The 24,809-nt window shown below is 40.8% G+C and overlaps 2 protein-coding genes across 5 annotated transcripts in view; one reads left to right on the top strand and one right to left on the bottom strand.

The window, feature by feature from the left end:
• The window catches only part of RBBP4 (RB binding protein 4, chromatin remodeling factor), a 30,474-nt gene extending 20,321 nt beyond the window's left edge, over window positions 1-10,153 (bottom strand). The window contains exons 1-3 of one of the 3 annotated variants that reach the window (XM_020983491.2): window positions 10,070-10,153; window positions 7,924-8,071; window positions 1,126-1,271 (exon numbers count right to left, since the gene is read on the bottom strand). In XM_020983491.2, coding sequence (XP_020839150.1) covers window positions 1,126-1,271; window positions 7,924-8,071; window positions 10,070-10,124 — 349 coding nt within the window. In that variant the 5' untranslated portion in view covers window positions 10,125-10,153. Of the gene's footprint in view, window positions 1-1,125; window positions 1,272-7,923; window positions 8,072-9,523; window positions 9,862-10,069 lie in introns of those variants that run through there. The other 2 variants (XM_020983492.2, XM_020983493.2) reach the window with 2 other exon arrangements.
• Window positions 10,154-10,387: 234 nt separating this feature from the next.
• On the top strand, window positions 10,388-22,902 carry ZBTB8OS (zinc finger and BTB domain containing 8 opposite strand). Of its 2 annotated transcripts, XM_020983494.2 has the most exons (7): window positions 10,388-10,517; window positions 15,422-15,446; window positions 15,715-15,836; window positions 16,885-16,967; window positions 17,892-17,944; window positions 20,106-20,142; window positions 21,541-22,902. In XM_020983494.2, exons 1-7 carry the CDS (start codon window positions 10,421-10,423, stop codon window positions 21,625-21,627), a joined length of 504 nt encoding a protein of 167 aa, XP_020839153.1. In that variant the 5' UTR covers window positions 10,388-10,420; the 3' UTR covers window positions 21,628-22,902. The 2 variants fall into 2 exon arrangements, with proteins under 2 accessions (XP_020839153.1, XP_020839154.1); XM_020983495.2 differs by lacking the exon at window positions 15,422-15,446 and having other exon boundaries at window positions 10,427-10,517.
• Window positions 22,903-24,809: the final 1,907 nt, after the last annotated feature.

Genomic DNA, 24,809 nt, shown 5'->3' with positions numbered 1-24,809 from the left:
ATTGCACAATTATTTCGATGAAAGAATGCCTAGCAAACAACTAGAGTAGAAGGTATATACCTTAGATGAAAGAATGGATTATGATCAATACACATCTCTTATGGGGAACATTCAACATGTAATATTATTCAGATTAGAGATAGGGGAAAATAAGTTTATCTTCAGTCTGCTGCAAATGATTCAACTTCTTCCTTTCCCAAGGGAAAGCTGTTAATATAACACATGAGAAGTACTCAAAATCTTATGATCAATAAGAATAAGATAGAGTTGAATGGCTGACTTTCAATGAATACACATTTGTACTTTCCTTATAAGCTTAACTTCCTTCATTCAGAATAGTTCTTTGCCATATAGATCAACCTATCCAAAAAGAGATGTCTGCATCCTTATTTCCTCTGTTGTTTGATAACATAAAATAGAAAGAAAGAAAACTATACCATGATGGCTTGTACACCTCAGCAGCTAAATAAACACTGCTGAGTTAATATGAATATTCAAGAGGTAAAAGGGACACCTAACTAACCCTTCCTATGCTGCTAGCCATACCACTTAACAAAAAGAACATCAAATGGGAGTCAAAACAGCTAGGCTCTTTTCTGGTTCTGCCATTTTATGACTTTGATTTAAGTCTAATATTCACTTGGCCAAATTGTCTTCATTGGAAAAACTGGGTTAACACTACCTGCCTTACCTACTTCTCATGGCTGTCATTAACAGATCAAAATATTTTGAAAAGGTCATGTATCGTACAATGCCATACATATTTTTGACATCCCAGTTCCACCAGCAGACAAAAGCAATCTAAACATAGCCCTGACTTGATGCCCTTCTCTCATTTACCACTGTTATTATACCAGGATTGGGTGCTGGGGGATGGGGGTGGGGGGCATGGCTCAGTTCTATGATAGAGGTAAAGGATCAGGCAAAGGCATATTCAAGTAGACATAGTTAAACTTCTCACTCTACTGTAAACCAACAAGGATACAGTACTTTGCCTTCTTAACCTAAAGAATTACTAGTACATCTTATTTCAACCTAAGTAGCTCTTTTATTATGTGTTACCCACCACTTTTGCAAAAATTCATCAAAAAAAATGCTAGAAGCAAAATCTGCTGTGAATCCTACCTCCTTTCTCACTGTCATAGTGAGAGGCATCAAATTGAGCATCATCGTTGGGGAGCTGCACACTGGCTATCACAAGATGGTTTTGTTCATCTGATGTGTGTGTGCCCAGGACAAGTCGATGAATGCTGAAATCTTTCCCTTCAGGTCTGCAATAGCAAAGCAGGTCACTTTAATTCATCTCTAAGTACTGCGTCTATGAAATGGATGCTTTAACCTCAGACAAAAGATAGCAACATAACCAGTGGCAGGGCAGAAGAATTGTAAGTGCTCCTGGGCTATCTATACATTATTCTTTTGAATCAATAGCAGTGGGCACATGGCAGGCACTTTGAACAGCAGTCTAAGTAACCAGACTTTTTTTATCAAAGTAATTTGAGGAGAACTGAAGAAGCCAATGCACAAGAACTCATGCATTAAACAGAGGACATTTTCTCAGAATGGGAAGGAATTATAGACTATCAGTGAGTTTAAGAGATACCTGAAAAAGCATTCTTTCTAAAACACGCCTTATAGAGAAAACCTCTGATTAAAGACCTCCAGTAAGATGTGAACTCACAACCTCTCAAGACACTTCCATTTCATGTTTGTTGTCTGTTCAGTCATTTCCAACTCTTTATGACCCCATTTGGGGTTTCTCTAGCAAAGATACTGGATGATTTGCATTTCCTTCTCCAGCTCATTTGACAGATGAGGAAACTGAGGCAAACAGGATTAAGTGACTTGTCCAGGGGTCCCATAGCTAGTAAGTATGTAAGGCCAGATTGGAACATGAGTCTTCCTGACTCCAAGATGAGTACCCTATCCACTTCACCACCTAACTGCTCCATTTCACTTTTAGGTTGCTGTTACAGTTTTTCCTTATATTAAGCCCATGTGTTCTTTTTCACAACTTTGACACAATATTCCTAGTTTATCCTTCTGAGGCCAAAGACCAAATCTAATCCCCCTTCCTCATGACAGTCCTTCAAATGCATATAGCATTGTTACCTCCCCTCTTTAAAAAACATTTTTTTTTCACTATTACTATGAACTTGAAAGACATCTCTTCTCTTGAGCAAACATGCCAATCATCCTATTGCACAGACCCAACTGAGGTCTTTTAACATACTGTTCACCTTTCTCAGTTATCGATATTTTCCCTAAAAGGGACCTAGGACTGAACAATAATCCAGATATGGGCTAACAATGGAGGGTTATAATAGGACTATTGCTTCTTATTCCTGGTCTCTCTTAAAGCAGACTAATATTATATTCATTTTCTGGATTTCCCATCTCACCACTGACTCGGCTCACAATCTGCTAAGACTTCTAGATCTTTTTTTTTTTTGAGATTAAGTGTTATTTGGCTATGATTCTCCAAGCTTGTATTTGTGAAACTGATTTTCTGAACCTAACACTTCATGAATATTTATCCTATTTGCTCCCTAATATCATTTTCAGGTTGTCCCCTTATCTCCATCACTCAATATTCTCTCTTCTTTGAGCCTTATGCTATTCATATCTACCACTCAATCAAAATCCTGGTAATTGTCTACAGATCCCCAGGTCACTATCCTTCCTTCCTCAAAGAGTTCAAAACCTACTTTACAGTTTTCTCTCCTCTCCAACTCCTGCCCTCATACTAGATGACCTCAACATACACATTCTCCCTCAAATATCCAAACCACTCAGTACCTTGATCTACTCACCTCCCATGAGCTACTCCTACACACCACCTCCGCCACACACAAAGACAGTCATTATTCTTGATCCTCCCAGCACCTCCATGTTCAAGAATTCTGAAATCCCCTTATCCAACCATAATCTATTAGCTTTTCACCTCCCCTTCTGCCTTCCTTTATACAACACTACTCTTCATCTGCTCGGTAACTGCCAATCCCTTGAGCCCTTGGTTCTCTCAATCCATCTACCTTTCATTACCGACTCTCCACTCTTCTCCCCATTTTGACTTCCTGGTGAACTAATTCAACTCTATACTGTCTTCCTCACTTGAACCCCTAACCCTTTTATTATATTGCTGATTATGCCCACCCAAGCTTAAGTCTTTGATCACTCCAACCATTTGCTGCTTTCATTCACATGCTGCTATATGAAGGTGGGGGAAAAAAAAATCACAGAACTGTTCTGACAAGGCCCATTACAAATTTGTTATACCTCAACTAAGCCTTCACTGCTGCTAAGCAATCCTACTATACTTCCCTTATTAACCCACTATCCCACTCTCCTCAAAAGCTCTTCTAAACCCTGTTATCCCTCCTCAAACTCCCTATGGATCCTCTTCTCTTCATTCTTTGGTGAGAACCTTGCCTCATGTTTTACAGAAAAAATTGAGGTCATTCACCATTAGTAACTCCCTCTTCTTTTCTCTTCCTTATCTCCCATCACGCAGAAGCTTTCTCCCATTCCTTTTTCACTCATCTCATACAATGAAGCAGCCTTATTCCTTACCAAGGCTAACCCCTCTACCTGTTCAAGCAATCCCATTCCATTCCATCTCCTCCAAAAGACTGTACTCCTCTGTGTTGCCCCCCCTTTTAAAAAACTTATTTTGGATCTTTCCTTCCCTACTGGCTCATTTCCTATTGCCTACAATCATGCCCATGTCTCCCCTATTCTACCAAAAAAACCCCACCAAACTTCCTTTGATCCTGCCATCCTTGCTAACCATGGTCCTATATCTCTTCTGCCCTTTGTAAACTTCTCAAACAGGCCTTCTATAATAGGTGCTTCTACTTTCTCTCATCTTACCATCCAGCAAAACTGCTTTCTCCAAAGTTACTAATGATCTCTTAGTTGTTAAAATCCAAATGATCTTTTCTCAATCCTCATTCTCTCTGTAGCCTTTGACACTGCTGACCAGTCCCTCCTCTTTCAGGATACCAGTATCTCCTAGATCGCCTCCTACCTACCTCCTCTAATTACAGTTATCCCTCAGAGTTCTATCCTGGGCCCTCTTCTCTTTTCCTTCTATATTACTTTACTTAGAGATCTCATCAATTCCCATGGATTTAATTACCATCTCTATGTGGATGATTCTTAAATCAACCTTTCCTGCCCCAATCTCTCTGCTGATCTCCAATCTTGAATCTTTAACTGCCTTTCCGCATCTCAAATTGGATGTCCAGTAGCCATCTAAAACTCCATAAGGTCCAAAACAGAACTTCTTTTTTTTTTTTTAAAGGCAGTTGGGGTTAAGTGACTTGCCCAGGGTCACACAGCTAGTAAGTGTCAAGTGTTTGCTCTGAGGCCGGATTTGAACTCAGGTACTCCTGACTTCAGGGCCGGTGCTCTATCTACTGCGCCACCTAGCTGCCCCCTCAAAACAGAACTTCTTAAACTCAATGTCCAAAACTGAACTCAACATCTTTCCTCCTAACACCTCCCCTGAGCCTCATCTACCTTCCCTATTACTGTAGAGGGCAACACCACCCTTACAATCCCTTAGCTTTACAACCTAGGAGGCATACTGGATTCAGTACTATCACTCAGCCCCCATATCCAATCTATTGCCAAGGCCTCTATTTCATCTTTTCAACATCTCTTGAATAAGCCCTCCCTTCTCTCCTCTGACACTGCCACAACTCTAGTGCAGGTCCTCATCCCCTCACTTTGGACTATTCCAATAGCCAACTGGTGGGTCTGCCTGCCTCAAGTCTCTCTCCACTCCAATCCATCCTCTCCATTCAGCCACAAAAGTGATTTTCCTAAAGCACAGATCTGATGTCAGTGCCATGCCCTTCCCTCGCCCCCAATCCAGTGGCTTCCTATCACCTGCAGGAACAAATACAAAATCAGCCGTTTGGCATTTAAACTTCATAATCAAGCCCTCTCTTACCTTTCTAATCCTCTTACACCTTACTCACCAATATATATTCTCCAATCCAGTGACACTGGCCTCCTGACTGATCCCTGAACTAGACACTCCATCTCTCAGCTCTGAGCATTTCTCAGGTCCATGTCTGGAATGTTCTCCCTTCTCCACTCTGACTACTGACCTCCCTGGCTTTCTTTAAGTCCCAACTAAAATCCTATTCTATAGTCCCTTTTAATTTCCATGCTTCCCCTCTATTAATTATTTCTGATTTATCCTGTATATAGTTCACTTCGTATATATTTGTTTGCATGCTGTCTCGACCACGAGATTGTAAGCTCCTTGAGGGCTGTCTTTTGCCTCTTTTTTGTATCCCAAGCACTTAGCACAGTGCCTGGCACACAGTAGGCACTTACCTTAGATTTAGCTCAATGTTTTATACTTCCAAGACCTTTTTGAATTCTGATTCCGTCTAGCGTATTACTTACCCCTCCCAGATAGTGTCTTCTACAAGTTACATAAACGTGCCATATGTTTTTAGACAAGTCATTAAAAAATATGTTAAACACTACACGTTAAACAACAAACCCAAAGAGATCCCTAGGGAGATCCACTAGAGATCATCTCCCAAGCTGATACTGAATCATTAGTGTTTACTCTTTAGGTCCAGACATTCAATCACTTTTGAATTTATCAGAACCATCAAGACTAGAATTAAAGAGCTACCCACATCTGCCAAATGGAGGTAGAGGGGAAAAAAAGGGAGATTCCTACTTTGGTGGTATTCAACATAAGCAACTACAGACTACTGAACGGATGGACAGATTACTGGAATGAGAAGCACTTGTTCCAAACCCTGCCTCAGACATTCATTAACTGTGAGACTGGGACAAGTCACTTTACTACCCTGGGCCTCCATTTCCTCAGCTATAAAGAGTCTAGACTCAATCAAAATAGACTTCAGTGGGCCCACAATTCTGGATAAAAAAAAAATTACACCTTTGTTTTCACTAATATCTAACTGAAATTTAGCAGTTTCTTTAACTGTAAATTTAAAATAATCTATACTACTCTGAGGAGTCCAGAGGCTTCACTGGGTTGCCTACGGGGTACAAGACACAAAAAAAGATTAAGAACCGCTGGACTAGATAGTCACTGGGGCCCCACCTAGCTCCAGGGTCCCTACAACTACACACCTGTTAAACGTATCTTCAGCAAAGACAAAGTGAAATAGTTCCTATTCTCAAGAAATTTACTTTCTACAGGGAAAATATCACATGTACACATATTATATAGGATGAGAATGAAAAACTTTTGTTAACTGAAAATTTTTTCTTAAAAACCATACAAATGTATTTAAGTTCAAAATGAATAGAAAAAACACACAAACATGAACCATCTGTAGATAGGCAAATCAGAATACGGCCAAGGCCTGCAACAATAATAATAATATCTGAAATTATATAATACTTTTGAGTTTGCAAATTGCTTCACCAATATTTTATTGAAATCTCATAATAACAAGGTAAATACTATTATTCCCTATTTCACAGATTGGGAAATTGAGGCTTAAAGAAGTTAAATGACTTGCTGACGAGTACAAAACTAATGTTAAGAAGAATTTGAAGCTAAGTCTCTGATTCCAAGTTCAGTACTCTTTCCACTATTCTCTGCTAATGCTGTAAGAAATTACAGTAGCTCTAGAAGAAACAAGGTAAGTAAAATTTTTATGATCTATAGCTTTAAGTACTATACCTCCTCAGGATACTGATGACATACAAAGGCAATGAGCTTTACTGCTATGCTACTAATCCAGTAAAGACTAGAAATATTTTTTGAACGCTGATAATTTTTTTAAACCTATTTTAACATTCTGAACACATGAGTGTATCTATCATGCTGGCTAAATGCAAGCATTATTTCTGCACATGGAGGCTTCCTGGTCAGTGCTTTACAGAGTACTGAGACTTAAAAGCTGGAAAGGACCTTGGAGATATTCTAATTCTAAGAATTAGACCAACCTCTCATTTTACAGATGAGAAAACTTAAGGCTAAGTGATTTGCCCATGGTCCCACAAGCAGTAAGTGGTAAAGCCAAGACTCTAAATAGGGCCTTTTCCCTCCAAATCTATCATTCTTAGAATTAAACTCCACTTCAGTTTGCTACGACCTTCACATGACTATTCAGCTCACCCATTTATTTCTTACCCAAGTATTTCTTCTAGATTAGCCAACTGTTCACAGTAGTGCTAACTTGTGTGAAATTACCCAAACTATTTTGCCTCTATCTTCCCACACACAGGAATAACAAAGCATCATGACTAGCCACACACACACAAATAGCTATTAACCAATTTAGATACAGCTAGGTGCTGTGGTATGGAGTGCTGGACAGAGTCAGAATCTGGCCTCAGGCACTTATACTTAAATCTCACTTAGCCCTAGTTTCCTTATCTGTGAAATGGGGATAAGAGAATTTACCACTGGGTTGCTGTGAAAACCAAATGAGACTGACAAATGTAAAGCACTTTGGAAGTCTAAAGTGTTATTATTATTTTTGCTACACCATCTCCCTAAGTTACTGGAGAGGGGGGAGGGAAGACAATGGACACAGTCTCCATCCATTCAATGGTAGGGTCCTTACTGTGGAAAAAATAAATTTGGTTCCAATCACAGACTATATCCTCAAATCTAGCACAGCTAGGTGGTACAGTGGATAGACAACTGGACCTGGAATCAGGAAGACATGGTTCAAATCCAGCATGGGACATTTACTAGCTGTGTAACCCCAGGCAAGTCACTTTCTGCCTCAGCTTCCTCATCTGTAAAACAGGGATAATAACAGCACCTACTTCCCAAAGTTGTTGTGGTGTTTTAATGAGCTATCTGTAAAGCTCCTGACAGACAGTAAAGATCTATATAAGAGCTCACTATTATTACTTTGATGCCACTCCTACTCTTTTTAACCATTAAGATATTCAGATCACCTGGTTACATCTGGAAGCCACTGTGCAGTCAGGCTGGGCCACTCTAGGGCATGGGTCATCACTAAGTCATAGAGAAAAGGAGTATTTTTTTTCCATATTTTATACTCTTCGTTGATCACTCGTTCTTCTACAGCATCATCAAAGGCTGCTAAAAAATAAAATAAATGGAGTTAACCTCTACGTATAAGTACTTTGAAAAAATTACCCATGGCACATATTTCTTTCCTCAGGGAGGATGAGAGGGATATTTAGCCCCTTGTAGAAGATGTGAACCCTCCAAACTTTCCCCCTTTCCCTTTCGTGTGGGACTAGGAAGAACTCCAGGGCTCATTCCATAGGTTTTATAGCTGGAAAAAGGTTTTTGGAGATTGGATTCAGTCCTTTCCTTTTTCAGATGAGTAAACAGGGGCCAAGACAAGAAAAAAATTGGACTGAGCCAATTTAAGTTGATAAACATTACTGTGTGCTTAATACAAGGAAGGCACTAAGGATACAAAGATTAAAAAAAAAATACCCATCCTTCAGAAGCTAACATTCCTGAAGGGTAGGTGGATATAATATATATAGGTAACTAACGAGATACTCTCAAGTTAGAAAGAGTGCTAACAGCTAGGGAGATCAAGAAAAGCTTTTATCAGTTCTAGTTAATGTATGGAAATGTCCAGTTTATTTGAGTTTGTTAAGTTCAGAATACACTTCTTTTAAAGGCTTCTCATAGGAGACAGGAACTATGAGGAACCTTGTAAGAAGTCAAGAATTCTAAGATATCCAGTTGAGGAAAGTGCATTCCAAGCATAAGCTTGTGCTTATCTCAGAGAGATTAAATACATAGTTAAGAGAACAGTAGATGGGCAAATGTAGCTCCAACAGGGATGCTTAAAGATCAACGGTGAAATTCGTCTGGAAAGGTTAGGCTGGTGCTGGATTATGGAGGGATTTAAACGTCAGTGAGGAATTCGTACTTTATCCTAGCGGCAACTGGGGAGACGCTGGAGAACACGGACAAAGTAAGATTCACAATCACACCTGTGTTTTAGGAAGATTACTCAAGAAGCTGGCATGGAAGCTGAAGGAAGAGGGTTCGTTCTAACTAAGAGCAAAGACTAGAACCCGAGATCGTCAGACCCCCAAATCCCGTCCCCCAGCTTTCCAAGTTAAGCCACTTGTCCAAGGTCACAAAGCCAGCGTAGCAGCGCCGTAAGTCGGCAGGAACTTTTGTTCCAATTCTGCCTTTGCTACTCGATACCCCGGTGAACTTGGGCAAGTGCCGTGCCCTCGTGCGGCCTCAGTTTCCCCAACTGTAAAAAGTGGGGGATGGAATCCACGATCGCCCGGAGCGCGCTGCAGCGCACCCCTCCCCCCTGGCCCCAGGTGGGGCAGCGCCGGCCCCTGGCCTCCTTCCTGGGGACAGACACGTAGACTAGGAGAAGAGGCCTGCGGGAGGATAGCAGTACCGAGACACCGGGGAGAACCGGAGGCCGCGGGCAGGAATGGCTCCTCTCACATCCCTCCCTCCGTGGGTCGGGGAGGACCAACTCGGGCTGCCGGGAGGGCCCCCTCCTCCGAGCTCGGCCCCCCTCCTTCCCCCGGCTCCCCTCACCTTCCTTGTCGGCCATGGCGGGCGGAGAAGCTAACGGACGGAATGACGGGCGGAGGGGCCGAGGACTCCCGGGGTCGCGGCACCACGAAGGGGGGGGTGAGGGTGAAGGGGTGGGGGATGGGGAGGGCTCGAGGGCGCTAGCTCAGCGCGCGCGGCCTCTATTGTTTCCTGCTGCCCCTGCGTGTGGCCCGAGTCGCGCACCTTCGCGCCAACGGCGGCCAATCGGAACAGGCCGAGGCGAAAGGGATGGGGGGGCAAAGGGGAAGGAGGGCGCCTCGGCGGAGGCCAATCGGAAGGCGCGTCGCCGCCGAGAGCCGGCTTCGGCATCGCGGTCCACCCCTCCCCCCACGGCTTGGCACCGCCTCCTTCTCTGCCCGCGCGGTCGGGTTGCTGAGATTAGCGAGCGCGCGCGGCCTCGCCGCCCGGGGAAAACGGTTGTTGGTCACGTGAGCGGGGCGGGAGGGGGAGGGGAAAGCTGGAAAACGGGGAGGCTCGAAGCTCCCCTGGGAGGCGGCCATTTTCCAGTCAGGCTCCATTAAGTCTCACCCGATGTTCTGGCTTTGACCTCCTTCGACGGGAGAGTCCTAGGACCCCTCTCCATTGAAGCGAGAGGGAACCCGGGACCCTTTACTAAGGGAAGCCCAGCTTCTTTCCTCGGAGGCTAAGGCATCCTCGCCTAGACCTACAGTGGTATAAGGGCTTGGGGGCTAATTTAGCCCCCACTGCTGCCAGACTCAGCTCCTACTACGTGATAGGGTCTAGGGTCAGCGGCCGTAGCGCGGAGGAGGATGGCAAGAACTGAGGCCTGGCCCTTTAAGTGCACGAGTCGCGGGGCGGGGACTCCGGGCGGAAGCTGCACCGGCGAAGGGCGGAAGTGGAGCCTTGGGCCCAGTAGTCATGGCTCAGGAAGGGGAAGACGTGAGGGACTACAACCTGAATGAAGCGCAGAAGGCGATCAAGGCCAAGTACCCCCCGGCTATCCGGAAATACGAGTGTGAGTGCGCTTCCTCTCAGATTTTGGGCCCTCCTAGCGGGGGAGGCCTTCTTAGGGTGGAGACAGGGCCACAGTGGGAGTCCTCGCCCTAACACCACTGATGGACCCTGGGCACTATCCTCTTACCACACCCCCATTTTACAGAGGTGTAGCGTGAGGCTCAGACAGAGCCCAAAGTCACACCGATGGGATTACCAGAGCACACACTTAAATTCAGTGCTCTTTCCCCGACTGCGCGCTATCTGAGCAGTCCTGGCCCAAGTTTCCTGCTCACAGTGTGACCAAAGACAAGTTCAAGCCTCAGCGTCCTTTTCTGTAAAAGCCTGCATCACAGGATCATAGATTTAAGACTCAGAGGGCGTTTAGTCCAGCCTCATTTTACAGATGCTCTAAGATCTTTTCCAGCTTTACATTTTCCGACCTTCATCTTCAAGTGCCCTTCCAGCTCCAACGTCTGTGCATTTAGTCCATTAAATATTTATGGGCGTCCCTGTAGGTGCTGCCGTTCACGACTTCATCCAGTTGAGAAGAAAGCCTTGAGTTACGGAACAATTTCAGTTCGGTTTCTAAATAGCATAGAAATAAGCAGGTCATATACGGAGGGAAATCAGAGTTTGGATACTAACTTTGGGGCAGCGAAGTCTTCCTGAAGTAGGCAAATTAATTCATTAATGAATTCAATGAATTAGAATTCATTAACGAATAGAATGACACAATAAAAGAAACATAGGATCTGGAAACAGAGGACCTGAGTTTGAATCATTATCTGCAAGTCACTTAGCCGTTCTAGTCCTCAAGTTTCCTTACCTATGAAATTCTATGACCCTTTGATCCATTAGCACGGTGTATTAAATGGAACAGAATTAGGGTGCTAGTCTTAGAGTAAGAAGTCTAGACTCATTGGAAAACTATTATCCTGGCAAACCACTTAATCTCTCTGAGCCTCAGTTTCCTTTTTTGCCCTATCAACCTCGCAGTCATTGTAAGTAAATTTCAATTCTATATAATACTATATAAGCAAGATATTATTGGTATTTTGGGGCCCACCTTTGCAGAGTTTTTTTTCTTTGCTTGTTCATTTAATCACTCATTTGTAACATTCTTTTTTTAAGTTCCAAATTCAATCCCTCCAGTCCCTCCTCCACTCATTGAGAAGGCAAGTCATATGATACCCATTATATGTATGAAGTCATGTAAAACATAGGTCTATATTAGCCATATTTTACAGAGTTTCCTGTTTTTAAAGCTTGAGCTTAGGTGTATGTTACACATAAGTGTGTACACTATATACATTTAAATTCCTTTAGAGGTTTTGGGGTAAGAGTCACAGGATCATAGATTTAAAGTTAGAAGGGACCTCAAAGGTCATTAGTCCAGCCCCCTCGTTTTACAGATGACAACATGGTCACAGAGGGGTTAAGTGACTTGCCTAAGGTCAAATTGGTATTAGACACTCAGCAGAGTTTGGAATTTGAACCCAGGTCTTATAACTCCAAGTCTGGCGTTCTTTCTGTTGGACCACACTACTATACTGAAGTAGGAAAAGGTGCTGAGTAAATTTAAAGGCAGTCAATAAGTATTTCATTTAGTGTCCATTGTAGAGGATAAAAAACAAATTCACAGATATTTGAGTGGCTACTATACACAAAGGCTTATACCAGGTATTTTCTCTTAAAAAGTTTATGGTCTAGTAGGGAATCCAGGACCAGTAGACGTGAAAGAATTAGAGAGCATTATAAAAATATGTTAATTGAGTGTTAAAATTGTAGGTTGCTACAAGAGTTTAGCAAAGAGGGAGATCACTGAAGATGAGTTAGGAAAGATGGCTTGGAAGAGGTGCAACATAAGATAGGCTGGATAGATTTTGACTGGGCAAGAGGATAGATAGCATCCCATTTGAGGGAAATAATCTGATTGAAAGCAGGAAAATGAGCATGGCATATTTGTATGATAACATGGAAACTAGACAGACTAGAACAAGTGGTTGATTGTGGTCTGTCCTTCATTCTTGAAGAGGACTGTGACATCAGGAAGATAACATGACTTGCAATTTAATTTGATTTGAATGAGGGAGGGCTGTGCAAAGTCACCAGTCTCACTTTCTCCTTTGGAGCCATCTGGGTCCAGTGGCCAGATATTGATTGGGGTAACTGGAGATAGCCCGGCAAAGAGTTGGTACCTTTTGGAGAATCATGGGAGATAGGTAAGGAAAAGTCTTGAAAGCCAGGTAAGGGAGTTGGGATAGAAATCATGAAATAGCACTCATGGAATATTCAGTATTCAGCCTAGTGCAAGTCACATTCTGTGAGTTTTCTTTCTCCCAGTATTTTTAAATGGGTGAAATCTGGTTAAAGTAAACCTCCAGGGCAGTCTTGCTGAGGAGAGAGCATAAAAGTCCAATTGTTGTTGTTCAGTTGTGTCCAACTCTTCATTTCCCAATTTGGCAAAGATACTGGAGCAATTTGCTATTTCCTTCTCCAGCCCATTTTACAGATGAGGAACTGAGGCAGACAGGGTTAAGTGACTTGCCCAGGGTCACACAGCTAGTAAGTGTCTGAAGCCATATTTGAACTCAATGAAGATGAGTCTTCCTGATTCCAAGCCCAGTGCTCTATCACTTCGCCACTAAAAAGTCCAGTAACTATATACAACCTAACAGATGTGTATGGAAGAAGAATGGGGGGAAATGTTGTCCAGTGTCTTGTCCTTTCCAGCCTGATTGTATATAAATGAACATCTGTTATTTCTTTAGCTTTAGCTAGTTCTCTGTCAGCCAATCAATAAACATTTATTAAGTGTCTACTATGTGCTAGGCACTATACTAAGCATCAGAGATACAAAGAAAGATAAAAGACAGTTCCTACACTATAGATGTTAACAATCCAGTGAATAATGAAGTCCCAAAGCCTAATGGAAAATAATGACATGACTGCCCTAGGCTTCTCCTTAAATGATCTGGTAGGAGATCTCTAATGTCCACATCTACTATCTCCAATCGGAGGGAGGTAGAGGCCCCGGGAGGAAGGGGTACTAAGGAGATGTGAATTTCAGAGTTAATATAATCTTGCAGGAGGATGAGTTTTTGAAGTCAAGAGAGTAGTGGAGTGGGAAATAATGAGATGACTGCCCTTCTTAAATGGAGGATCTAGGAGATAGTCTGGCCTATTTTGTCTCCCACTCTTCTCATGAGAGGGCTCCTGTTCTTGAGTGGAATGATTATCCACCTTGGTCCCCATTTATTTTAGGATGCCCTAAAAATCCTAGTCCCTGTTTGAGGTGTCATTTTTGATTCAAAGTAAGTTATAGTATAGAGAACTATTATACTAATCACTCACTTAAATATTATTCAGTCACTATTTCATTTCATCAATAACATTGACCCCCTAAAGAATTTGGATTTTATCCTGTGGACAATAAGGAGCCATCAAATCATTTTCTGAAAATACCATTTTTCAAAAGTGATCTAGGAATGAATTAGTTGTAGGATAATTTAGAAGAAAGAGGGAAATATTGGCGGCAAGAAGACTAAGTTACTACAATAATATGGATAATGATTATAACTCACATTTATATAGCTAAATGCCAGCTATTATTATATAGTGCTTTGAGGTTTCTAAAAGATAAACTAATGGAGAGACTGGCTGATGACAGTAAGAATGGGAAGGAAGAAACAAATGTGAAAGATATTACATACAGATTTGAACCTCAAAACAATCCAGTGACATAGAGAAGGTATAATTCCCATTTTTAAAGATAAAGAAGCTGAACCACAAAGGAATTAAATAACAACCAAAGTTAGACAGGTAGTTAAATGACAGAACTGAGACTAGAGATGAAGTCTTTTAATTCCTAGTCTTGTGTTTTTTCAATCCCACTATGCTTTCTTCCCTAGTGTTACGAAAATAGTAGCAGAAATTATTCTTATTCTTTCCTCTGACTGTAACCATTAAGTTGTGTTACAGATATATAAAATATTTATTTCATTGCTACTTCAGTGTTTTGTCTTTGAGCAGAACTCTTTAGATACAATAGAAATTGTGTAGTATATCATATAGTATATGTGTATGTATGTATGTGTATGCATGCCCCAAGTACTGTGTAAAATGTAGCTTTGAATGCTTTTATGAGGATTATAAAATATTTAAGATCTGGTTTCTACTCATGAGAAGTTATTCTTCTCTAGTATTCTAGGTGTCTGAAAAAGCAAAATTTAGAGGAAGCTTTCCATTTGTTTTCCATGGTTGTATTGTAATTCCTTGAATGACATTGTACCCAGAAAACATTTAGTAAAAATTTAATTTTCCTCATTGGGGGAAAATTAACTAGAGTACATTCTACTATGTTTCCGTTGTTTACTAGTGACAGGAAACCACTTGGTTAGATATATTTTTCTTATTAAGAAATAGTAATGTCTTAGATATTCTCCAGATTACTGGGAAATCAGAGTTCATGTTATTCTCTTTAGGAATTGTTAGTTATTTTAGTTACAAGTTTGACTTGTTAAATCTAATGATACCAATTTTAAATTGGACCTATAATTTCATCAGTAAGGTACAGGGTAAGGAACTTCCTTTATCATTGTAGAATGCCACCTTCTCAACAATTTATAGTTTTAAACAGTTGCCTAGGGAACTGAGTTTAATGACTTGCCCCAGCCCCAGGTCTCCTTGTTTCTGAGGCCCACTCTGTTTTACTGTGATGCCTGATATAGCTACTGAATAGTATATAACCAGATAGATTTAAATCTTTAAAAGTAACTATGTACAGATTGATAACAGGGTATGAGATATAGTATTCTGTTTTCATCAGAGTTTAGCATTTTTGTAATAATCAGCTAGGTATAATTTTTTTATCTTATGTGATTATCAAATTTAGGATCTCATTAGTATTTTTCCCTCCCTTAGATCTGGATCACACAGCTGATGTACAGTGAGTATTACTGGAATTTGAAAGCATAAAGTCACTACATATATTCCTTTGAAAATCTACATTTAAATTGAAGCTAAAAGGGAGGTTCTGTATTTGGCTACTTTCATCCTTGTTTCTCCTACCTAATTTGGTTCCTCTGGAATAAGAAAGTGGTAGTTTCAAAGCGCTCGGTATTAGTGCATTTAGTCTTTTTGTGCTTACGCTGGTTTGCTATCCCTTTGCCCTGAAGTGATTCTTTTGCAGAGGTGACTTGATCCCATCTCCATAGGTTACACGCTTGGGGAGACACATTGGAAGAAGCATTTGAGCAGTGTGCAATGGCCATGTTTGGTTACATGACAGATACGGAGACTGTGGAGCCTCTCCAGACAGTTGAGGTGGAAGCTGAAGGTAAAAATTCACTTTTCTTATAAAACAAAGGCATCTGAATTTGGGTTAAATGTAGGGACTAATTTTGGTTTCAGAGCCCGGGTGATAACATATTTCCCTCTTCTTGGCAGAGAGTGGGAGGTAGTAGGAATAGAAGATGCATGTACCGTTAGACATGGCCACTCTTGTCAGTTATGCTTGGTGATTTTTGTTTCAAGGGAGGGTTCTATGGGTTGGGAAAAGGAATAAGTAGTAAGCACCTGCTGTGTGCCAGGTATTATGCTAAGCTCTTCACTTTGGTCCTCAGAACAACCCTTTGAGGTATGTACTGTTATGATTCCCATTTTACTATTGAGGAAACTGAGACAGATAGCAGTTAAGTACTTCCCTGGGATCCTACAGCTAGGAAGTGTATGTGTCTGAGACCAGATTTGAACTCAGGTTTTCCTGACTCCTAGCCCAGAACTAGATATCCACAAGTTGCCATATATGCTCATTTGGGGAGCATATTTAGAAGGACCTGTGTGGTAAAAAACCAAAAGGATCCATTAAAACGTTTTTCCCCTGTACTTTTCTTCTAGGTATAAGTGCATTCTAAAAGAGGGAATTGCTATAAATGTGCAACATTTCATGTTATTGAATGTGTTAGAAAATTTGACAGTATAAGCAAAAAAAAAAAAAGCTAATTAGCCAAACCTGTTCTTCCTCTCACGTTATATATACAGATATGTAGTTGTTGCTGATTTTTATTCAAGGTAGAAAATGTGGGGGCTCTTACAGTAGTTTTTCTATTATCCATTCATTGACCCATCAATCTGTACTAAGTATGCTGTGCTAGGGGCTGGAGTGAAGAAAAAGATAATTGAGACATGGTTCTTTTCCCTCATGAAATTTATAATCTGGCAAAGAAGATGACCCATATATTAGTATGCAGCACTGTATAATAAATATACATTAGGCAAAGCAAAAAATATAAGCATAAGATGGGTACAAACTTCTTTGTTAGGAAAGATCATTTCTGAATTTGAGAAACTTCAAATGTGTAATCCTTTGTGGTTTGACTTTGTAGGAGATGACCTGCAATCTCTTCTCTTTCACTTTTTGGATGAGTGGCTTTATAAATTTAGTGCCGATGAATTCTTCATACCTCGGGTAAGCAATGATTTTCTTTGTTACGGAGTAGATGGGTTTTCTGTCCACTGCACAGAATCAGAGTTACCTCAGAAGCCATATTGTCCAACCTATTCCTGAGCAAGATAGTCCCCTCTACACCCTCACAGACATTTGTGGTCATCCAGCCTTAGTCAGAATGCCTCTAGGGAAAAAGGAACCTGTATCTTCTGAGGTAGCCCATTTCACTTCTAGAGAGGTCTTGTTAAGAAGTGCTTCTTGACATCAAGCCCAAGCCAGACTCTACAGTTTTCACTCATTGCTGCAGATTCTGCTGTCTAATATTTCTTTAAAACACATGATATCATAATAACCTTTCAATACTTGATGATAGCTATCTGTTCCTGAACCTTCTCTTCTTTAAGCTATACATCCCCAATTCCTTCAGCTAATCACCACAAGTCATGAACTCTTCACCTGGTGAAGCCCTTCACCTGGTCGCTCTTTGGTGAGCACTTTCTTGCTTATCAAAAACCTTCCTAAAATATGATATCTAGAACTGAATCTAATACTCCAGATGTGTTCTGACCAGTACAGCAATGACTGATCTCCGTAATCCTGGACACTGGGCCTTTCAGTGCTGCCTAAAATTACATTAGCTTTATGGCCTGCCATGTTGTACAGTTGACTCATTTCAAGATTGCAGTCCATAGATTATTTAAAGTTAAACTAATTGAGACCATTTATGCAAATGTGTAAAAAGGTATTGATTTAGAGAAATTATCCTAATTTTTTACTGAAACATAATTAGTTTGCCCTAGGTACTTAACATTTGAATCCCCTTTGCTTGAGGGAAGGGTTCTGATGACCCTGATCACTTTTTTATCTAGAAATGTTGGTATTGGGTAATGCAAACAAACCTTTTATTATTACATACAAGTCTGGTTTTTCTTCTACTCTTCTTAGGAAGTGAAAGTACTATCTATTGACCAAAGAAACTTCAAATTACGCTCAATTGGGTAAGTAATAGGTTTTTTCAAACCTATTTTATTTTGCTTGCTCTCTTTTGTTCTTATAACACCTTACTTCTTCAATATATCTCTGATTTCTTGGGGCAGCTAGGTGGTGCAGTGGACAGAGCACTGACCCTGGAGTCATGAGGACCTGAGTTCAAATCTGGCCTCAGACACATAATACTTCCTAGCTGTGTGACTCTGGGCAAGTCACTTAACCCCAATTGCCTCACTAAAAATATATATATATATCTCTCTCTGAATTCTCCTTTACCTGGGGAGCCATCCCTTATAATAAGGAACAGAAAAGGAAGAGGAAGAAAAAAGCAGTTCAGCAAAACAAGCCAAATCTGGAGTTATAAGCAGCATTCCATATCTGTTGAAAAGAAGGGGAGAAGTACATTCACACATCTCTTCTTTGAGGCCAAGCTTAGGTCAATCAACAAGCATTTATTAAGCACCTGCTATGTGCTAAGCAGTGGGGATACAAAGAAAGGCAATAGATGGCTCCTCCTCTCGAGGAGTTCATTGACCGGGGCAGGGGAGACAGCATACAAACAGGTATGTATAAACAAGCTATAGACAGGCTGAAATAGAAGTAATTGAGAGAGAGAAGGCATTAACATTAGGGGCAGTCTGGATAAGCTTCATGTAGCAGATAGGATTTTAACTGAGCTTTGAAATAAGCCAGGAAGTAGACATGAGGAGGAAGAGAATTCTAGGCATGACAGAGAGCCAGTGAAAATACATGGAGTGAAGAGATGGAAGAATATCCAGGAGGCCAATATCACTGGATTGCAGAGTATATGGAGGTGAGTAAGGTGTACAAAGCCTGGAAAGGTAGGAGAGGGCAGGTTATAAAGCATGTTGAATGCCAAATAGAATCTTATATTTGATCTCGGCATGATGGGGAGCCACTAGAGATTACTGAACAGGGAGGTGATATGGTCAGGCTGCTTAGGAAGATGAATTTGATAACTGAGTGAGCTAGAGGGACTGCATCTGTGATTTTATTAGTTTAGAGAACTCCTGGATGATGAAACTCTACCAAAACAGGTCACACTTTCTCTGCAGCTGATAGTCTTAGAAAATACTTGTAGTACTTAGAAATCAAGGTATTTGCCCTGGGTGACCCAGGTCTTCCTGGTCCCAGGGGCAGCTCTTCATCCCCAGTGCCAAGTTATCTCAAGGAACCAAGTGTAGTTGTTATAGTTACACAGTATAGAACCTGTCTTAAAGGATGAGTCAAGAAAGTAAGTAAAGATGTCAGCATTGTATAATTTTGGAAAAGTGATAAAATAGAAACTGTTCAGATCTTAGTTACACATTCAGCAGGCTAACCTCCTGACTCTGCAAGTAATTGCTAGTAAGTATTTATTCCACTTTCACTTGAAATTGAATTAAGGAGATATGTGTGTGTTAAAACAGCATTCGTCAGGTACCTTCTATATGCAGAACCCTGTACTATGCGCTGTTTTCAGGAGTGCCTGTCAGCCTGGTAAATACTATTTGACCAAAGTGCCTGAAAAACTAAGACAATGGACCTTTCAAAATAAAATTATTCATGAAACAGTTCTTTTTTTTTTCCTGTGTGCTTAGTTATTGAAATTTCAGATCACTTATATTCCTAGTATCTTATTAAGGCAACTAAGTGACATGGTGGATAGAGTACTGGGCCTGGAGTTGGGAAAACTTGAGTTCAAATGCAGCCTCAGACACTTACTAGTTGTGTGACCCTGACAAATCTTTCTGCCTTGTTTTAGTTTCTTCATCTGTTATACCTCCTAGGGTTGTTGTAGAGGATTAAATGAAATATTTGTTAAAAGCATTTATCATAGTATCTGGCACCTGGTGGGTGCTATATAAATCCTTATTCCCTTCCCCACCCTCCACTCCTGACACATATATACTAGCTATGTGACCCTGAGCAACTCACTCAACCTCTCTGTGCTCATTTTTCTCATCTGTGTAGCACTTACCTCATGGGGTTGTTATAAAGATCAAATAATTATGAAATAATTTAATTTCAGTGATTAAATAGTATGTGTAAAGGGCTTTGCAAACCTGAAAGTACCATAAACATTTTAGCTATTATTTCATAATACAAAAATCCAATAGAAATTCCTAAAATTGTGCAAGATTTAACCATATCTTTATTTTTCTTAAGGTGGGGAGAAGAGTTTTCTTTGACCAAGCACCCTCAGGTATGTAAAAATTCAATAGATTTAAACGTTTTTTGCCCAAAGTGAGAGAGGCATGATATAATTTTCCTTCATAATGTTATGTCAAAAGTTGTTTTTTGTTTGTTTTGTTTTTTGTTTGTTTTGTTTTTTGTTTTTGCTGAGGCAGTCAAGGTTAAGTGACTTGCCCAGGGTCATACAGCTAGTAAGTGTCAGATATCTGAGGCTGGATTTGAACTTCCTGACTCCAGTGTCAAAAGTTTTGAATGAAGAGTTTTACCTTGTTAGCTGTTATGAACAAGTCACATGCACAGGATACCTTAGTGGACAGATTTTCCCGGAATTTATATGACTTGTCTGGAAGTAAATGACTAATGTGTGTGTGGAGCATGTTAAAGCCTTGTAGAAGTGTCTGTTATTAGAAGCCACTTGGCTGAGTGAGCCACAGTAAGTCAGGTGACTTTGGAGCCCCCAAGCATCTCTGAATAAGTCCATAAGCAACAGAACAGTTGCTGAGCTGCACATTGGTAGAGGGAAATCACAGGTATGGACCAAAAAGATTATTGTTATATAATTTGTATTATAATAATATGTTTTTAACCATATGCCAAGCATTGTTTCCCGAGGTCAGGCCATGTGGTAGAGGGCACCAGCTCTGCTGTCAGACAACCTAGGTTCAAATCCTGCCTCTGATGTTTAGTACCTTTATGACTAGAGCCAAATCATTTAGCATACCCCTCAGATCTGGGTCTCCACGTCTTTAAAATGAGCAGGTTGGACTAGATGGTCTCAGAGGGCACTTTTAGCTCTAATCTTATAATCCTATGCTCTTTCTAAAGAACAAGCCTAGGCTTGTGAAGGCCATAGCTGAAAGCCAGAACAGTTGGGAACCACTCCCGCCAAGCTTTGTGCTCAGATGGCTACTCTGTAACTTGACTGTCTCCTAATCAGCAGCTATTAGATCAGTGGTAAAAGTGAAGGTCTGATGAGCAGCAGGGAAATAATAAAAAATAGAGGTGATAATAATAGCGTGCATATAGCACTTTATGGCTGCAAAGTGCTTTACAAATATTAGATCATTTAACCCTCACAAGAACCCTGGGATGTAGGTACTGTTATTATCCCTATTTTGCACGTGAGGAAACTGAAGCTGGAGGAGATTAAGTAACTTGCCCAGGGTCACACAGCTAGTAAGTATCTGGGTTTGAATTAAAATCTTCTTGACTCTAAGTCCAGTGCTCTGTCCAGTGTGCCACCTAGCTTCAAAGAGGCAGTGGAGGGAGACGAGTAGGTGAGAGAAACAGAGCAGCATGAATTTTTGGTCTTTATGCCATGTTGTTTTCAGGGTTTATGATTATATTTTACTTTCTTTTCTCCATTTAAATTTTATTTTAATTTTTCTGTCTCCAATCACCATTTTAGGGGACTGAAGTCAAGGCAATAACATATTCAGCGATGCAAGTCTATGATAAGGAGAAGCCAGAAGTTTTTGTAATTATTGACATTTAAAGCACAGTGAAAGTCCTTCTAAGAAGAGCTGTTGTTTCTTTTCCCTTGGGGGAAAACACAGTAATTGACCTAAAAAAGGAGAGAAAGAAAAAGGACAGATATGGATAACTAGCCTTCTCATAAGAAACTGAAAATTTGGGGCACAGGTGTATTCTACCCTCTCTCTATTCAAACTTGGAGAAAAATTCAGGTGGCAGAGTATGTTTCCTCATTTATGAATTATTGGCTAAAGTAGCAAGAAATTTAATCTTCCCTACCCCTACTATTGCTGTTGAAGCATACTAGCCCTATGGGCTTTTCTATATTTTCCATTTTTGAAAATGGGTCATTGAGAAGATAGGTTTCAGTAAATTTTGCTTTTTATCCAGTTTGCTAAGATAATTTTAAGTTACACATATGAAACAGCTAAATGATGGGCTACTGTGAGGTGCCATATCTCTTGTACTCCATCTGGATTCATTTTTAAAGAAATGGTTATAGTTGCACTATAAAAAGACTTTTTCTTTGAAAAATTCACTGAAACATTTCGACTCCTTCTCTTCTTCCTTTTTTGTTTCCTTGCAAGTGACTGTAAGATATGATGGCTTCCTAATACTTTAATTTTAAAATAAACATGGGTAGATTGTTAAAGACTGGAAGGGAAATATGTTTAGGTGTGTGTTTGTTGTAATTAACAGTGCAGCCCTTCTCTGGTAAGGGTTCAGGTGATCAGGAAAATTACACTCAAATGACAGCCTTGTTGCTTTCCTTTTCAGTGAAACTGTTCAGTCACATTTTTAACTTGACCTTGCTCTGTTGCTCCAACTGCAGAAAAGATTTTGTTGAAGCATCTCTCCTAGTGCAGAAAACTTTAGTTTGCTATTTATACACTTTTTAAAAATGGCCAGTGAGTAGTGCTATCACTTATTTCTGTATCTGCCAAGATTTACCTGAAAGGAAGATTTTGGCCATGTAAAGAAGAATACCTTTATACAACAGTAGCATTGTCCTTCTGTGACTTAGCAGAAAGTGGAGTTAATAATGACTTGGGCCAAGAGTCCGTTGATTGGAAAAAACTGTGATCTACAAAAATGAGCATTTTGTCTTATATATATAGGCTGACCAATTCACGTCAGCATGGAGCATTACTGGACGAAAATGATATCTTGTAAATCTAAAATGACTTGCAATTTTCCTGGTGTAAGTTTGTATATCTTCAAGCAAAATTGTCAAAAAGAGCTTCCTTAATCTTTTTGTAATTAGTCATTTTTTGAATAAAAGATTTCTGTTGTATAACCTGAGGGCATAAAGAAAGCTGAATTATTATTTCCCTCCTGGGCTTTGTATTGGTCTTTGCAAATAATATACTTAACATTTGAATGAATGATCTTTCCTTTGAGTGGCATAGTCCCTCGAAGCCCTGAAAGCTGGGGAGAAGGGAGAGTACTGGACAGAAGATTTGAATTCCAGGCCCTGACCTGTCCTCAAGCCAGCCAGTAAATCTTTCTAAGCTAAGGTTTTTTCACCTGTAAAAGGAGGGATTATTAAACTGGACCTAAGGTCTCTTCTCACTCTTAAGTACCTACTATGTGCCAGGTTCTCTTAGGTACTAGGGATACAAAGACCAAAAAATGAAACAGTCCTTGCCCTGGAGATCACATTCTATCAGGTGACATGTAGCTCTAAGGGCATAGATATAGTATAGTTTTGGTGGGGAAGAGCTAGCAGATGGGAGGAATCATGTAATAGGTTATATGGCTTGAGCCAAGTTGTGAGGAACCTAGGGATTCTAGAAAGGTAGAGTATTGTGCATAAAGGCACAGAGGGGCCAGATGGATGTAGAGTGTAGGATGGGTAGAGCAGTGGAGTTTGTGAAAGAGGGTCGTGAATTTAGTAATCTTTCAAAACAGTTTGAGAAGGTCCTTGGGTACCAAACAGAGGAGTTTGTATCTGATTCTGGAAGCTAAGTAGGCCAGCTGGATGAAGGCTGTAGGACTGTACAGCATAACACTTGACATGTCACAAAAGCATGTAATTTCAAATTCTGGTGACCTAGGGGACTTTCTTTTTGCCAACCCCAGAAAAAGGTTCTGTCCAATCAAGGGATTCCATATCTGCTGTTCCTACCCGGCAAGCCCTCAGCAGTAGGCCTTGTCCAGTCCTGAAGTATCCCCATGCCCAATTCACCTCCTACTTAAATTTTATTCCTTTGGGAAGTCTCTGCCCATGCAGGTGGGGCTCTCTTGCTGGCAAACACTAAACTCTGTTGGTTGCTAAATTTTTTAATTAGATTTGGTTCTGGTTCTTGTTGGTTCCATCACTGACAATTTTACCCACAACTTCATTAACTTTCAGGGAATTAAGAAAGGGATTTATAGAGAAGGCATAGCAAGAACAAATAGTGTAATATTGCCCACAAAATGGGGTCACAGTTTGCACACACAAGGTCCCTACGGAGGAGAGGTAGCATGCAGAAGACGTTGTGGTCAAGGCTAAGTACCACTCCTAGTCGCTGGAATCCTTTCTCCCTTTGTGGAGTCCAAGGATTAGGTAGAGTCCATTGCTGGCACGTGTCCATCATTGGGCACTGCCACTTTAGTGGCCACTGCTACAGCATCCAGTGGATTCTGCTACTCGCTTCAGTTGCCAATGGGACAGCTGATGGATCTCTTGAATTCAGTCATTCCCCTTGAGATCAGGAAAGAAACACAAAAGAAAGAGGAGCCATGCACTCAGGGGACAAATAAGCCAGGTGGGAGATGAGTATCTTTTCCCCATCCTGGCAGCTTATAGCAGTGCTTGTTTCACTGGCAGACAGGAAGGAAAAGAGATCATTGGGTGACCCTTTTTGATGTCTCACTAGAACTCGGTTCCAGTTCAGCAATTCCTGAGTCATAAGGCCTTCCAGCCCTTCAGCCAATTAGAATACATTTCTCATCTCACAATACCAGCCCCTCATGACAAAGGGCCAGAAGCAGGCCTCCCTCCATCCCCACAACTTATCGTGTAGTCATTTGGGCTGGAACCAGACAGGAAATATGTGCAAAAGCTTCAAGGATTAGGTCCTTATTGGCAAACCTTCCCCAGTACTCCCATTACACAGAGAAGCTCAGAATCAGCTAAATAAGGCGCTTCACCCAGAGTATGTAGATTACATCCTAGAGAAAGAGGTCTTCTTAACTGAGGCAAAGGAAACCACAAGT

This window comes from Phascolarctos cinereus, unplaced genomic scaffold, assembly GCF_003287225.1.
Source record: "Phascolarctos cinereus isolate Bilbo 61053 unplaced genomic scaffold, phaCin_HiC Scaffold_726;HRSCAF=1367, whole genome shotgun sequence".
NCBI classification, from domain to species: Eukaryota; Metazoa; Chordata; class Mammalia; order Diprotodontia; family Phascolarctidae; genus Phascolarctos; species Phascolarctos cinereus.
Note: the sequence above shows the minus strand (reverse complement) of the source record. Positions and strands in the feature narration are given on the sequence as shown.

Bases quoted from the DNA above. Each gene is read 5' to 3' on its own strand.
- ZBTB8OS (XM_020983494.2), top strand. From the start codon at position 10,421: ATGGCTCAGGAAGGGGAAGACGTGAGGGACTACAACCTGAATGAAGCG. The intron at 10,518-15,421 runs GTGAGTGCGCTT...TCCCTCCCTTAG, and splicing joins GGCTATCCGGAAATACGAGT to ATCTGGATCACACAGCTGAT. The intron at 20,143-21,540 runs GTATGTAAAAAT...TCACCATTTTAG, and splicing joins CTTTGACCAAGCACCCTCAG to GGGACTGAAGTCAAGGCAAT.